Source organism: Podarcis muralis, chromosome 4 (assembly GCF_964188315.1).
Source record: "Podarcis muralis chromosome 4, rPodMur119.hap1.1, whole genome shotgun sequence".
NCBI lineage: Eukaryota > Metazoa > Chordata > Lepidosauria > Squamata > Lacertidae > Podarcis > Podarcis muralis.
In genome coordinates, this window is record NC_135658.1 from 4507026 (window position 1) to 4524207 (window position 17182).

General features: G+C 44.3%; 2 protein-coding genes across 2 annotated transcripts in view; one reads left to right on the forward strand and one right to left on the reverse strand.

Moving 5' to 3' along the window:
• LOC114595488 (uncharacterized) overlaps nucleotides 1-4772 on the forward strand; it is a 29216-nt gene extending 24444 nt beyond the window's left edge. Inside the window, exon 6 of the mRNA XM_077928031.1 lies at nucleotides 2392-4772. Coding sequence (XP_077784157.1) covers nucleotides 2392-4307 — 1916 coding nt within the window. The 3' untranslated portion in view covers nucleotides 4308-4772. The remainder of the gene's footprint in view (nucleotides 1-2391) is intronic.
• The window catches only part of LOC144327627 (uncharacterized), a 365071-nt gene that overhangs the window by 267641 nt on the left and 80248 nt on the right, over nucleotides 1-17182 (reverse strand). The gene's annotated exons all lie outside the window — the stretch shown is intronic.

The following is a 17182-nucleotide window of genomic DNA, read 5'->3' on the forward strand; positions in this document are numbered from 1 at the left end:
AGGCCGGGAAAAGGAAAGTAAAACAATGTCACTGCTGTCGGTCCAAAATCCTCTAGGGGGAGCTTAAAATGTCTTTAGGGAGAAAGTCAATTCCAATTCAAATTAATAAATCTAATTCAGCGTCCAGAGACCTCCACAAAGATAGATTTTAGCAGAGTTGATGCTTAAAACAGAACAATGTTTCTAACAGTGCTTAAACAGCAGATGTTTCAAAGTAGCAAGTTCGAACTCAGAATATTTCAAAGTCTGGATTCAAAGTATCCAAGTTTGCAGACTGGTGCTCAGTTACTCAGGCAGCTCCAGCACCTGGGTTTCTTGTTTAATTTGTAATCCAATAGTTCAGCAGAAAGAAGATATCCTTGTCTCAGTATAAATCCAAAAATCAGCAACTTAAGGTCTTTAATCCACCCAGAAAAATAGTTTAAATAGGTGCCAGATCGATTGGTTAAAACTTTACTCTTTATCTCCACTCCTCCTGCTCTTTACTTTTCAAGTTCAGTGTTAGCGGAAGACGGACTTCCTGTTTATCGTCGCTCCGCTTTCAGCCAAATTCAAAGTCTTAAGAGTCTTAAAATTTGTAAAATCCAAATTACTCACGAGTTGTAGCTTTCCAAATTTAGAGGTTTCAGGAAGAAAGGTCAGCGCTCACCGGCAACAGCAACGCGGCTTCGCTCCGTTGACTGCGAAACGACCCACAGCGCTGCTACCCCCTCCGCGATCCGGAGCCCCTTACGGGGTCCCTTCAGCGTTTTGGGGGCTGCTTCTGGCGCCCACCGGGTCTCAAGACCACAGGCTTCTGCCACCTGTGGTTTTCCTAAGTGGGTCTCCGCTTTGCCGTAGCGGACGACCCGTTTTCAGCGGAGCTTCCCTCTCCCTATTAGGAGCGGGCAGCCATTGCCGTTCGCGCTGCCTCCGGAAGTCTCTTTGAAGGTGTTTTGAAACACATTCACCCTCACTTAGTCTGACTCGGTACAGAGCTCTCAGAGTAATTTTGCTGCCAGCAGTGTCTCTAATGTGTATTGCTTTCAGTGCTTTCCAGATCTCACTTGCTGTTTCAAGGTCTCACACATGAGATAACTGAGACTTCTCTAAACTCAAAATTAGATTGGCATACGCTTTGTCCTCCAGTCTTTGGTCTGCTTCATCTACTTCTTCATCCTCATCTTTTACAGGAGGGTTAACAATAACAGTCCAACATTGTTCTTTCTTTAAAAATGCCTGCATCTGTAAACTCCATGACATATAATTGGACTCTCCCAGTTTCTCTACTGGAAAATATGAAACTCCCCCTTGAGCTCCAGCTCCAAGTCCAAGTCCAGCCATGGCTCCACCCAGCTTTCAGCTTTCCACTCAGTCTTTACTCACACGTGGCTTGAATAATTGTTCGGCTCCTAGTCTCAAACAGACACTCTCTGCCGGCGCCTCCACACAGCCAGCTGCTTGAGAAACGCTGTGTTTCTTCTAGTCTCTGGGTTATTTTCATGTTCTGTCTCTGCCCACTCAGGACTGGGCCCATAACCTGTTAGAGGGGGATTTTCCACTGGTGGCAGATGACAGAAACTGTGACACCACAAAACTGGTGTAAAACCAAATTTAATAAAGGTTTTATTATAAAACAACAAACAGTGGGTGTTTTTCCTGCAGGCAGGTTCAAACTGCAGGTTTTCTCCTTTTGTAGTCATGGCCAGCTGTACCCAATTTACCCAGAGCTTACAGAAACTGTTCTTAAAGGTACAAACATCTTTACTGTTTCTATGCAGAATGTTTCTTTCCCAACATTTCCTGACTTTACCAGTCTGATTTTGTAGTGACTGAGTCTCCTTATACCTCTTCAAAAATATAGAAAGGCCACCTTTGGTTTAGTTTTTCCCAATCTTTCATCTAATTTCTTCATAACTGTAGCCTTGTTCACGTAATAGTACAATTTTACATCACATTCTGGGTGACAAGTCAACTCTTTGTGCCATTTTTAAAATTTGATTATGTTTTTCAACCTCACTAAATGACCAACTTGATAGCAATCACATAAGACACTGACAAAAGTCAACCTAAGCAAGTTGTGCTTCCTTTTCCTGGTTATTTGGCTATATGGTTTGATAGAATATGGGTAATTGAAAAAACTTCATTGGATTGCATTCTTGATCAAATTATCTTTCCATTGATATATAAATTTATAATATTACTCCAAAAGAAGAACACTTTTTTCCAAATCTTCCACAATTTTAACCACTACTTTAAATCAAACAAAGCAACATTCAACAATGCATCAGAATATCATAATAAATATGTTGGTTAATGACAAACAACACAGGTAATGAACACACACCCAACTCCCTTCAGTTCTTCTCCATTTGCTCCTGAGGCTCTAATCCCTTTTTGTCTCCATTGCAGATTGTGATGAAACGGAAATCGAGAACAAAGGTGACCATGATAAAATCCCCAGGGAGGAGAAGCCACGTAAAAATTTGGAGTGTGGAGAAAGCTGCAGTCAGAGCTCCCATTCCACTTCCCATCAACAAAATATCATTGGAAAGAAAGTCTATCAGTGCATGGAATGTGGAAAGAGCTTCAGGAACAGCTCCAATCTCACCTCCCATCTAAGAATTCATACAGGGGAGAAACCCTATCAGTGTGTGGAATGTGGAAAGAGCGTCAGTCAGAGCTCCGATCTCACTAAGCATCAGAGAATTCATAAAGGGGAGAAACCCTATCAGTGTGTGGAATGTGGAAAGAGCTTCAGGAAGAGCTCCTCTCTCACTTCCCATCTTAGAATCCATACAGGGGAGAAACCCTATCAGTGTGTGGAATGTGGAAAGAGCTTCAGTCAGAGCTCCCATGTCACTTCCCATCAAAGAATTCATACAGGGGGAAAACCCTATCAGTGTGTGGAATGTGGAAAGAGCTTCACTCATAGCTCCTCTCTCACTTCCCATCTAAGAATTCATACAGGGGAGAAACCCTATCAGTGTGTGGAATGTGGAAAGAGCTTCAGGACGAGCTCCTCTCTTACTTCCCATCACAGAATTCATACAGGGGAGAAACCCTATCAGTGTGTGGAATGTGGAAAGAGCTTCAGTCAGAGCTCCCATGTCACTTCCCATCACAGAATTCATACAGCGGAGAAACCCTATCAGTGTGTGGAATGTGGAAAGAGCTTAACAGATAGCTCCTCTCTCACTTCCCATCACAGAATTCATACAGGGGAGAAACCCTATCAGTGTGTGGAATGTGGAAAGAGCGTCAGGAAGAGCTCCGATCTCACTAAGCATCAGAGAATTCATACAGGGGAGAAACCCTATCAGTGTGTGGAATGTGGAAAGAGCTTCACTCATAGCTCCTCTCTCACTTTCCATCACAGAATTCATACAGGGGAGAAACCCTATCAGTGTGTGGAATGTGGAAAGAGCTTCAGGACGAGCTCCTCTCTCACTTCCCATCTAAGAATTCATACAGGGGAGAAACCCTATCAGTGTGTGGAATGTGGAAAGAGCTTCAGGAAGAGCTCCGATCTCACTAAGCATCAGAGAATTCATACAGGGGAGAAACCCTATCAGTGTGTGGAATGTGGAAAGAGCTTCAGGAAGAGCTCCTCTCTCACTTCCCATCTAAGAATTCATACAGGGGAGAAACCCTATCAGTGTGTGGAATGTGGAAAGAACTTCACAGATAGCTCTAAACTCTCCACCCATCACAGAATTCATACAGCGGAGAAACCCTATCAGTGTGTGGAATGTGGAAAGAGCTTCACTCATAGCTCCTCTCTCACTTCCCATCACAGAATTCATACAGGGGAGAAACCCTATCAGTGTGTGGAATGTGGAAAGAGCTTCAGGAAGAACTCCTCTCTCACTTCCCATCAAAGAATTCATACAGGGGAGAAACCCTATAAGTGTGTGGAATGTGGAAAGAGCTTCAGGAACAGCTCCTCTCTCACTTCCCATCAAAGAATTCATACAGGGGAGAAACCCTATCAGTGTATGGAATGTGGAAAGAGCTTCAGTACAAGCTCCAATCTCACTTCCCATCAAAGAATTCATACAGGGGGGAAACCCTATCAGTGTGTGGAATGTGGAAAGAGCTTCAGTCAGAGCTCCCATCTCACTTCCCATCAAAGAATTCATACAGGGGAAAAACCCTATCAGTGTGTGGAATGTGGAAAGAGCTTCACAGATAGTTCCTCTCTCATTTCCCATAAAAGAATTCATACAGGGGAGAAACCCTATCAGTGTGTGGAATGTGGAAAGAGCTTCAGTCAGAGCTCCCATCTCACTTCCCATCAAAGAATTCATACAGGGGGAAAACCCTAACAGTGTATGGAATGTGGAAAGAGCTTCACTGATAGCTCCTCTCTCACTTCCCCTCAAAGAATTCATACAGGGGAGAAACCATATCAGTGTGTGGAATGTGGAAAGAGTTTCAGGAAGAGCTCCTCTCTCACTTCCCATCAAAGAATTCATACAGGGGAGAAACCTTATCGGTGTGTGGAATGTGGAAAGAGCTTCACTGTTAGCTCTAAACTCACTTCCCATCAAAGAATCCATACAAAGGTTGGAAAAACCAGTATACAGCTCTAGGAGCCAGGCAAATCCACACCTTTTTAACCAGGCCTTTTTCTTATTGACATCTAATAGTATTTTAACATGTGATGTTTTGTGTTTTTATGTTGTGTTTTTATGTTCTAAGCATTCTGAGACATGTGGGTGTATGAATACAGCCACTCTTAAATTCCTAGGGGTCTTTGCCCCCCCATAAAATATTTGAGGAGGCCACCCCCCAGTATTCTTCCGCAGCTTGCCATACAATTTTGCTATCAATTTGCCCTTTTAAGAAATTTTTTAAAACAGCGCAAAGGTCATGAGAAAAACAAAATACAAGAAAATACAAATGTGGACAGGTCCCATCTTTGCGGGCCAAACGCAAAAGTTGCTTTAAAGGAGGCTTTCTCAAACTTGGGTCCCCAGCAGCTCCCGGGACGATAGTTTCCATCATCTCTCCCCATTGGTCCTGCTAGCTAGGCATGATGGGAGCCGTAGCCCAAAACAGCTGGAGACCCAAATTTGCTTTAAAGGGAAAGTAGGCTGGCCTTGTGACACCCTCAGAAAATCAGAAAATTATATGCACAAGGGCCAATTGATGAACAAGAAATAGAAGAATTTCTTTAAAAAATATGGACTGCCTAAAATTATAGAACAAAGTAAACTGATATTGAACGAGAAAATAACAGAACAAGAAATAGAGGATGCCATTCAAAAGACTCAATTGGGAAAATCTCCAGGACCAGACGGCTTGACGGCTAGATACTATAAAGCCTTGAAGGAATGGTTAGTGCAACCATTGAAGGAAGTCTGTAATGAAATTTTGGAGGGGAAAAAGGCACCCGAATCGTGGAAAGAAGCTTTTATTTCACTTATACCGAAAACTGAGACTGAAAAGAACCAGGTTAAAAACTACCGCCCTATATCACTACTTAACGTGGATTACAAAATTTTTGCAGACATTTTGGCAAAAAGACTGAAGAGAGTGCTGGTAGGAGAGATTCATAAGGACCAAGCAGGCTTTCTCCCAGGAAGACATATGTCAGACAATGTGAGGAATATAATAGACATTTTGGAATTGTTGGAAGTGAACATTAATAGGAAAGCAGTATTGATTTTTGTGGATGCGGAGAAAGCCTTTGACAACATTTGTTGGAGCTTTATGAAGAAGAATCTCCAAGGGATGGGGGTAGGCCAAGGTTTTGAAAATGGTATAGGTGCAATATATTCTGAGCAGAAAGCAAAGTTAATTGTAAACAATGTGCTTACTGAAGAAATACCTATAGAGAAAGGAACATGACAGGGATGTCCTATCTCCCCTCTACTTTTTATATCTGTCCTGGAGGTTTTGTTAAATATGATTAGAGGGGACCAGTTGGTTAAAGGAATTCAGGTCGGAGCCAAAGAGTATAAATTAAGGGCATTCGCAGATGATTTGGTATTGACCCTACAACAGCCAGATATTAGTACTAAAAGAGTTTTAGAACTAATTGAGATATTTGGTCAGGTAGCTGGATTCAAATTGAACAAACAGAAAACCAAAGTGCTGGAGAAAAATCTAACAAATGCTGAAAAAGAGAGATTTCAGAGTGAAACAGGTTTAGGGATAGCAAAAAAAGTGAAGTACCTGGGGGTGAATTTAACATCAAAAAATGTGAACTTATTTAAAGACAATTATGATAAATGTTGGACAGAAGTAAAGAAAGATCTAGACATATGGTCAAGGTTGAAACTCTCCTTGTTAGGCCGAATTGCTGTTATTAAGATGAATGTATTGCCTAGAATGCTGTTTTTGTTTCAGACATTACAGATAATGGACAAGATGGATTGTTTCAAGAAGTGGCAGAAAGACATATCTAAATTCGTCTGGCAGGGCAAAAAGCCCAGAATAAAATTTAAGACACTGACAGATGCAAAAGACAGAGGGGGGTTTGCCCTGCCGGACTTAAGACTTTACTATGAATCAGCAGCGTTCTGCTGGCTGAAAGACTGGCTGCTTCTTGAGAACACAGACATTTTGGATTTGGAAGGGTTTGATAACAGATTTGGATGGCATGCATATATATGGTATGACAAGGTAAAATTCCATAAAGGTTTTAGGAACCATATTGTCAGAAAAGCATTATACAATGTTTGGATGCGGTATAAAGATTTATTGGAAAGTAAAACTCCCAGGTGGTTGTCACCAATGGAAGCTAAGGAGGTGAAAAAACTTAATATGGGCTCTAAATGGCCCAAATACTTTGAAATTTTAGAACAAGATGGTGAAAAAATAAAATTGCAGAGTTTTGAGAAATTAAAGTCTAAGGTGAGAGATTGGCTACATTACCGCCAGATAAATGAAGTATTCAAGCAGGACAGAAAAAAAGGCTTCCAAGTGGAGAGGTCAAAACTAGAAACAGAATTGTTAGAACCCAATACTAAAAACTTGTCAAAAATGTATAACTTGCTGTTGAAGTGGAATACTCAAGATGAAAGGGTGAAATCATCTATGATTAAATGGGCACAAGATATTGGTCATGACATAGAACTTGCTGACTGGGAGCAGTTATGGACCACCGATATTAAATTTACGGCATGTAATGCAAGAGGTGGCAAGAATACACAGAGGAATTATACCAGAAGGATATGGATGTCTCGTACACCCCAGGTAGTGTGGTTGCTGACCTTGAGCCAGACATCCTGGAAAGTGAAGTCAAATGGGCCTTAGAAAGCACTGCAAATAACAAGGCCAGTGGAAGTGATGGTATTCCAGCTGAACTATTTAAAATTTTAAAAGATGATGCTGTTAAGGTGCTACACTCAATATGCCAGCAAATTTGGAAAACTCAGCAGTGGCCAGAAGATTGGAGAAGATCAGTCTACATCCCAATCCCAAAGAAAGGCAGTGCCAAAGAATGCTCCAACTACCGCACAATTGCACTCATTTCACACGCTAGCAAGGTTATGCTTAAAATTCTACAAGGAAGGCTCAAGCAGTATGTGGATCGAGAACTCCCAGAAGTGCAAGCTGGATTTAGAAGAGGCAGAGGAACCAGAGACCAAATTGCAAACATGCGCTGGATTATGGAGAAAGCTAGAGAGTTCCAGAAAGACATCTACTTCTGCTTCATTGACTATGCAAAAGCCTTTGACTGTGTCGACCACAGCAAACTATGGCAAGTTCTTAAAGAAATGGGAGTGCCTGATCACCTCATCTGTCTCCTGAGAAATCTCTATGTGGGACAAGAAGCTACAGTTAGAACTGGATATGGAACAACTGATTGGTTCAAAATTGGGAAAGGAGTACGGCAAGGCTGCATTTTGTCTCCCTGCTTATTTAATTTGTATGCAGAATACATCATGCGAAAGGCTGGGCTGGATGAATCCCAAGCTGGAATTAAGATTGCCGGAAGAAATATCAACAACCTCAGATATGCAGATGACACAACCTTGATGGCAGAAAGTGAGGAGGAATTAAAGAACCTTTTAATGAGGGTGAAAGAGGAGAGCGCAAAATATGGTCTGAAGCTCAACATCAAAAAAACGAAGATCATGGCCACTGGTCCCATCACCTCCTGGCAAATAGAAGGGGAAGAAATGGAGGCAGTGAGAGATTTTACTTTCTTGGGCTCCATGATCACTGCAGATGGTGACAGCAGCCACGAAATTAAAAGACGCCTGCTTCTTGGGAGAAGGGCAATGACAGGCCTAGACAGCATCTTGAGAAGTAGAGACATCACCTTGCCAACAAAGGTCCGTATAGTTAAAGCCATGGTTTTCCCAGTAGTGATGTATGGAAGTGAGAGCTGGACCATAAAGAAGGCTGATCGCCGAAGAATTGATGCTTTTGAATTATGGTGCTGGAGAAGACTCTTGAGAGTCCCATGGACTGCAAGAAGATCAAATGCATCCATTCTTAAGGAAATCAGCCCTGAGTGCTCACTGGAAGGACAGATCGTGAAGCTGAGGCTCCAGTACTTTGGCCACCTCATGAGAAGAGAAGACTCCCTGGAGAAGACCCTGATGCTGGGAAAGATGGAGGGCACAAGGAGAAGGGGGCGACAGAGGACAAGATGGTTGGATAGTGTTTTCGAGGTTACCAGCATGAGTTTGACCAAACTGCGGGAGGTAGTGGAGGACAGAGGTGCCTGGCGTGCTCTGGTCCATGGGGTCACGAAGAGTCGGACACGACTAAACGACTAAACAACAACAAAATGCCTTAAGAGAAAACATTATGAAAATGATCTATAGGTGGTACATGACCCCAGCCAAGCTAGCAAAGATTTATCATTTGCCCAATAATAAATGTTGGAAATGTAATGAAACGGAAGGTACCTTCTATCACCTTTGGTGGACCTGCCCGAAGATTAAGGCCTTCTGGGAAATGATCTATAATGAAATTAAGAAAGTCCTTAAAAGAACTTTTCCTAAGAAACCAGAGGCTTTTCTCTTGGGCATGGTGGGCCAAATGGTGCCAAGGAAGGATAGAACATTTTTTATGTACGCCACAACAGCAGCAAGGATCCTTCTAGCAAAGTATTGGAAGACACAAGAACTACCCACGTTGGAAGAATGGCAGACGAAGGTGATAGACTACATGGGACTGGCTGAGATGACTGGCAGAATCCGAGACCAGGGGGAAGGAGACAGTGGAGAAAGAATGGAAGAAATTTAAGATATATTTGAAAAATTGTTGTAATATGGATGAAAATTAGGAGGTCAGGGGGAGAGGAAATAAAGAACCACAGCTGTAATTAATAAATTAAGGAAGATAACCATAAGAATTGATCTAAATAATGTGATGAGTGAAGGGTTGCTGAAAAAATTCGAACCAAGGATGCAGAAAAGGGGTGGTATGGGGAGGTCTGTTTTATGTTTTTTTTATGTTTGTTATGTTTTTTATGTTATTGTTATGTGTTTAAACTGTCAAAAACTAATAAAATTTAAAAAAAATAGAGCGCAAAACTGAAGTTTGATCGGCACTTCAACCTCTAGGGAGCTTCTAGGTGCTTTCTGCACCACCTAGAGTACCCACAGAATTGTGTCTTCTACTGGCAACACACACAGGAAAACAAATGAAAGACAAACACAAGGGGCAGGAAAAAACCTGGAAAGGGTCATACCAAATGGACATCCGGTGTGAAGAGGTCACTTTCCCCACTGCTGAACAATACCACAGGTAGAGGAGATGGAATGCTAGAAGTGTCTCTGGGGCAAGGGGAGCTGCTGAGAAATTGAACTACGGGCACAAAATATTACTTTTTTAAAAAGTCACTGCATTATAGACATTGCCATTCTAATGGTGTGCATGCACCATGTGATTGATAGTGCAAGGCGGGCCTTACCTGGTGCCCACCAATATTTTATTCAAGTCGGCACCACTGGTCAGGTGATTTACAAATTAAATAAATACATAAATCACCTTCCTTTGCACATGTTCCAGCTTGCCAAGATCCTCATTTATGCTTTTTTAAATGTGTTTGCCCATCATCTGAAGATTTTACAATATAAACATACAGGATGAAAGCATGGCTTTCTCAAAAACAAGCCAGAGAAATCTCTCCATTTTTATTCTTTTCTTTTTTTGGATGGAGTTATACACTTTGTTGATCAGGGAACTGCTGTGGAAATTGTGTATTTTGATTTCAGTAAGGCTTTTGACAAAGTCCTCTGTGATATTTATGTGAGGAAGCTGGTAAAATGAGGCTGAATGAGGTAACTCTTAGGTGGATTTGACTGACCAAACCCAAAGAGGACCCCTTCATGCGTCCTCCTCATCCTGGGGAAAAGTGACAAGAGGGGTACTGCAGGGTTCTGTCCTGGGACTGTTGTTGAACAACGTCTTTATAAATGACATGGATGAAGGAACTGAGGGGATGCTCATCACATTTGCACACGACACCAAATGGATCGTAATGGCATCCTCTCTCTTCCTCAGCAACAGACAGGGAGACAAAGAACAGTGCAAAAGCACAGCAGAGCGGAAGAGATAAGACTGACTTCCGTTCTTACACTTCCCAAGCCTAGGAAAGTAAACAGGGGCATGTGACATACTAGCCACATATTCAACAACGGGAGGAGTCAATTGCTAACTCACCACACGATTGCAGGTGATATAAGGGAAAAAACCTGCTCCTTTTTCCTTATGGGGTACCCAAGGGCCCATATACAGTCCTTTTGTACGTTCTCTATCGGTAGGAGAAAAAAACAGAGACCAACCAGAGAATATTGAGAAGCAAAGCAGCTACTAAGCCTTTTCTTTATTAACTGTTACAACAGGGTTCTCCCCCACACGCAGGAGAGAGGAGGAGGACCCCGAGCCATGCGTGCAAGCCCTTATATAGACATTTTTAATTGCCCGACCTGGAATCCAAGACCACCCCCAGAAACATCATACATACATCACAGAAAAGGCGGTCTACAACAGAAATCTGAGTGCATTGTGTTTACCTTGTCTGCCAGGTTACCTGTTAATGGTCACTTGACTGGATTACCTGGGGAGGCTGGCCATTCTCTTGTAATGATAATACTTCATTCCTGAGCCAGGTCAAAGGCTCACCCTATTCACACCTTAAATGTGCCCTTAAGGCAGGATTTGTGAGGACAGAGACAATGGGGAGGTTTCTGCATTTCCTTTGACCTTGTAGAGAAATATTTGAGGTGACTGAAAGAGTGAAAGAGTCAAAATGGCTTTAGGACTTTTCCTGTGGGTTTTGGACATGTGGTTTATATATTTATATATGTGTTTGCTTGGTGTATATATATATATATATATATATATATATATTACACACACACACACACACACACATATAACCACCTAAAAATTATAACAATTCCCCCCTTTGGGGATATAATTTTTTTCTAAAAAATGGTTGCCCCACAAATAATAGCCTGGCATGTTGTAAATGGATGTCTTCATGTAAATCTTAAGAGACTTGCATGTCAGGCCTCTTAAAGCTATTTGCAAGTGTAGCAGTGCACATAGCTGGACATAGGATATCATATGAAAAATAGCACATGTTGCATTTTGTTACTAAATTACTTGTGGCATTCTAGCACTTTGGGAGAAACATTCTCAATAGTGGTCTATGCTTTACACTTAGCAGGAAGGTCAAATAATAAGTGAAAAATGCAGTTTGTTTTGTTTCTGCCTTTTTTGTGTGTTCCCAGGGGTCATAGCTAGCTCTTTTAAAAAAAAAAAAATTATTAACCGGCCAATCACATCAAATCAAACCACATCACATAAATTCCAAATTACAGAGCCAAATTTTTAAATTTTGTTGGGGGGTCCCATACTTCCAGATCCGAGGAAGGATTCTGATCTAAATCCTTACTTCTGCATTAATGTCCAAATCAGTCCAAATAAGTCCGGATAGATGTTCAAACAGTCCAAACACATATTTACAGTTCTTTCCAATCTTCTCTTGCTGTTTCCACATCACTTCTTATTCATATATTTTCTCTTTGTCCTTTATGATCTCTTCTGATAGTCTCCTTAAGCTGATAAACGCCAATAATACTCCTGTGTGGATTTCCCGTCGTCATTCCTCAATTCCAGATGGTTCCCATAAATTGTCACCTTTGGAGATAAGATCACTTTTCCCATCGTAAATTTATAGCTCTGTCGCTCTTAAGACCTCTTTGAGGAGTTTCTCCCACGATGTAAGAACGCTCTCTTTCACTCTTTCTCCTCCTGGTCTTAGTCCTCCGACAGAGCTTCCCAAAATGGCGACGGGATTTTTGACTGCATCATAACAAAGCTCTTATACATTCCACAGTCTTCTATAAACATGCTTTGGTTCAAAAGTTTATCTCCACACAGCCTTAAATTCACAGCTTAAGTCCTTACTCATTTCTGGCTTTTGACTCTTGAAGGGAGGGGATTCTTGGGTTTAATCACATAAGTAAAAAAACAACAAAACATTTCCCCCCCTCCCCCATCAGTCATTTGCCATACCGTATCTTGACGTATCTTCTCATAATTTAAATCTTGTTTTTCCAGAGACCTCTTCTGTTGCAGCCTTCACTCCTCCTCATTTCCTGAAGTATGTGCATTTCCTTCGTGCCAATTTGTTTCTTTTGAAGTTCTTGCAGCTAGTGGCGCAGGTCAGAGACAGCGTCCAGGAGTGCCGAGATCCCACAGGAGGGTTTTTGTGCCTAGTGCCCCCACCCCCCCAAAAATTTGGGGGTGGTATCGGGCACAGCAGGCAAATGGCCCCACTCACTGTCTTGAGTGGGTAGGGAGGCTAATTACTCCCAACATAGCCTCCAAATTACCTCCTGTGGGTCGGAGAGATGTTATTGTCGGCCATCTTCCTATGCGCCCCCTAGTGGAAGTTGCTCGGTTGTTCCTAAGGGACCAAAAAGCTAATTGCAGCCTGGATACACTTGCCCAATTCCAACGGAGTCCAATTAGAATTTATATAGCCCCATGGCTCGCCGACACGGAGTTCCGGCCCCACCTGCCGGTGGCGGTCGGCCTGGGCCTTGTACGCATCCTTGGCCTGGCGCAGTTGCTCCATCAATAGTTGGTGCTGAGACTGGAGCTCCTGGAGCCAATCTGTCACCTTGGGGACCGCAGATGCTGGCAGCACATCCAGGAACAAACGCGGATGGTAACCGTAAGTGGCCTGGAACAGGGTCTGCTGGGTGGAGGCGTTCACCGCATTGTTGTAAGCGAACTCCTCCAATGCCAAGTGGTCGACCCAGTCTGGAGGTACTCCAGGTTCCGGTGATCGGTTCTCAGTTCCACCAGGTGTCTTGCCCCCTCAAGATGATGGCCCCAGACCTCAAAGGCCACCTTGATGGCCAGTAGTTCCCGCTCCCACACGGTATAGTTACATTCTGCCAGAAGAAGCTGGCAGGAATAGTAGGCGCAGAGTAACAGCAGCGCATCAGGTCCGTGCTGCTGGGACAAGACGGCACCGAGAGCCGGACTGGAGGCGTCTGTCTCCACCACGAAGGGACGAGAGGGATTAGGATGCTGTAAAAGCAGTGCCCTCTGGAGACAGGCTTTCAACCCATGAAAAACCACCTCTGCCTCCTTGTCCCAGGAGAACAGTGTCTTGGGGCACAGCAGTCGGGTCAGCAAGGTGGCGCGATGAGCATAGTCCACAATGAAGGTCCAGTAATAGTCGGCGAATTCCAGGAACTGCTGTAGGTCCTTGCGATTCCGGGGTGCTGCCCACTCCCAAACTGCTACCATATTCCCGGGATCCATCTGCACCCCATCAGGGGAGAGTTGGTGACTGAGGAAGTCCACCGACCGCTGGTGCAATCTTATTCATGGTAATCATGGCAGGGACGTAGCTCCCCACACTTCTTAAGGAAGAGTACTGGAGAAGCGGTGAGCGAGGTAGAGGGCCGAATGAACCCGCTCTCCAGGTTATTGCGAAGGAAGTCCTGCAAGGCTTAGCGCTCTGGTTCCGTAAGAAAGTATAGGCGGCTCACAGGCAGGGGCACCCAGGGCTGGAGGTCTATGCCACAGTTGAGAGACCAATGAGGCTGTGGTAAACGGACACCCAGTGTCTTGCCCCTCCCTCACCTGTCTTTGCTCTCCGGCCAGATCAGGTTTCTTGGGCAAGGCTGGCAAACCAGTTTACTTTTCAGAAACAGGACATAATAGAACTGGTAGGGCTGCCACCACTCCCTCGACCCAGGGTTACCAGAAGCCACAGCTCAAGGGAGTTAGCTGTGCTCCTTTGTTACCGGCTAACCCCCAAACTACGAGTTGCTTCCACAAGCTTGCAGGCAGAAATCTTTTGATACAGCGCGACCAAGAAGTCTAGGCGTTGGAATTAGCCATTCCCCCCGGATAGGCACACACAAGACAAAAGAAAGTTCTTTCTTAAAATTTATTTAAAAAGCATAAAGAACATGCTAATAAGCAGGCACAACTTTTTGTGAATTACAAGAACGTTGTAAAATATAGCGAGCTAGTACTTACTTCTATACTCTAAAGCAAAGATAGGTTAGTTAGAGTCTTTCAGAAATCCGCATCCAAAGGTCTCAGAAAATCTTCAATGCAAAAGCACAAAAGGACGAAAGGACGGCTGCTTGGTGGACGTCAGCAGCCGGGCGATTCTTTGCGAATTGCAGAGCGTGCGCTTTCAAACCATTCTCTAGATCTTTTATCCATAATTTGCATGTGGAATCAGAAACCCCAGGACCAATCAAAATCCCTTGATTACATTTGAATTCTCCAATGACCAGTTTGTGGGCTAATAATTCTAAATTGTGGCAGCTGAGTCAATTAAGCATTCAGAACCTAGATCAAGGTGTTTCCTCCCTTCCCATGGAGACTGGTGGAGCTTAGGCAGACGCACATTCCCAAGCAATCAAGGATAGATAACATTACAGAGGGTATGTTCATAGCTTTGAACACAGGTGTTAAACCTTCAATTTAGCCCGGCAATTCCTTTCCCATAGAAGTCCTCTCACGCCCTTAGAGCCAACGGGCCCACAAATTAAAGCAACAGGACGGCTCTCGTAATCCTTACTGGTTTCCCACAAGGCCTCACTCTCCACTTGACCAAAGAACAGCTACTAGTAAAGTACTAACTTTACTACAGAGGCGGCAGCTGCTCTGCCCCTGTTCCTCAAACACTTCTTGGTAGTCCTGGTAAGCAGCGGGGAGCATTGACACAGCTTCCCCCGTGGGGGCGGCCACTAGCATCTTGGACTGAGCATGGGGACACGGGTCTGGGAAGCACACAGTCTGATTGACCCAGTCGATTTCAAGATTGTGAGACCCCAGCCAGTCCATCCCTAGCACCAGGGGAAACCGGGGCATGGTGGCAATGTCCAAGGTGCGCACCTCCCGGTGCTGCTGCTGACACAGGACCAAGGGCTGAGTCTCCTGAGTAACGGCACCCGAGCGCAGGAGCCATCCATCAATTGCCTCCACCAGTACCGGTTCTGGCTTGTCCTGGAGTGGCACCTGATGACGGGCGGCAAATGCAGAGTCCATATAGGAGCGGGTTGCCCCTGAATCTACCAGAGCGTGGGTTACAATCCAGGGCCCGCCAGGGGGATATAGATGCACCGGAACCATGAGGTGTTGCAATTCCACCGGTGAGGGCCCATCATGCAATGTTTGGGACCCCAGGTAGCCTGGGCCATTGGCTACTGGGGTTGGCCATTTCCCGGTGGCTGGCGTTTTCTCAGGACAGGATTGGGCATAGTGTCCACTCCCGCCGCAGTAGAGACACAGGTTCCCCTCCAGACGCTGAGTCTTCTCCGAGGGGAGGGGAGAGGCTGCGCTGCCCCGAGCTGCATTGGCTCCTCCAGCCCCCCTACATGGTCTGAGGGACAGTGGACCAGCCCACAGCTGAAAAAGGTTGCTGACCAATGCCCCAGGCTAACAAGATGGTCAATCTCCGGTTCCACTCCACCCTTTTAAAATTAAAATAACAAAATAGATCCCATCTCTCAGAGCATGTAAACCACATGAGTGGAAAGACCCCTGTGCCACTTACAGAAATAGGACTATACTTCCTTCTACCACCTTTAAAGTAAACGTCTATGTAACAAAACCAAATTGACCCAAGTCTGCCTTCCTCCACCAACCTGAACTCCTCTCTTCAAGCCAAATGACAACACTGCCCCATCCCTGAGCGAACCCCCCTGGCCTGTCATAGGTAGAGCTGCCACCACGCTAGTGTCCTTTACCTCAGTGCAGCACAAGGACTGACTGAGCGGGCGGGGAGATGCTTTCAGCCTCAGACACTTGGCGGGTACTGAAGGGGCCGTGCAGGCCAGATTCACGACCCTGGAGGGCTGGATTTGGCCCGCGGGACATAGTTTGAGGACCCCTGGCCTACACTGACTGGGACATTCTGCATGCCAAGCAGATGCTCCAGGGCTCCCCATATTTCCCTAGCCTTTCAACGTTATGCTATTAGCAACCGTGGAGATTCCACCTCCCTCTTTCGAAAGGAGAAAACTCACCTGATCAATTTAATTAATAATAATAATAATAATAATAATAATAATAATAATAATAATAATAATAATTTATACCCCACCCATCTGGCTGGGTTCCCCAGCCACTCTGGGCGGCTTCCAACAAAATATTAAAATACAATAGTCCAACAAATATTCAAAGCTTCCCTAAACATAATAACAACAACCATCCATTTCTGGAAAGGGAAATGGCATACTATTGTATATTAGTATAAAAAGCATGCATAAGAAAGTATTACTCATTTATGATGAGAATAGGATTTATTTATTTTGAACTTCGCTTGGTTCCTCCTTGGCAGCCAGTGCAATGGTTTCAGCAGAGCTAGAACTCAGGACCCGCTGCCTTGAGGGACACCTAAGAGCAGTTGGGCAGGGAAAGGTCTCCCTTGGGAGGTGGTGGACTCTCCTTCCTTGGAGGTTTCTCAGCAGAGATCGGCCATCTGCAATGGATGCTTTAGCTGAGATTCCTCCATTGCTGGGGGTTGGACTAGATGACCCTGGGATCCCCTCCTATCTCTCCACTCCGGAATTCTAGGAGGAGCTTCCTTGCCTCCTGCAAAGCCCTTTTCCCTGCAAGCTCTTCCTCCACTTTCTGGCCAAGGGAGGGAGATGCTCAGAGTCAAAGAATTCATACAGGGGAGAAACCCTATCAGTGCGTGGAATGTGGAAAGAACTTCAGGAAGAGCTCCTCCCTTACT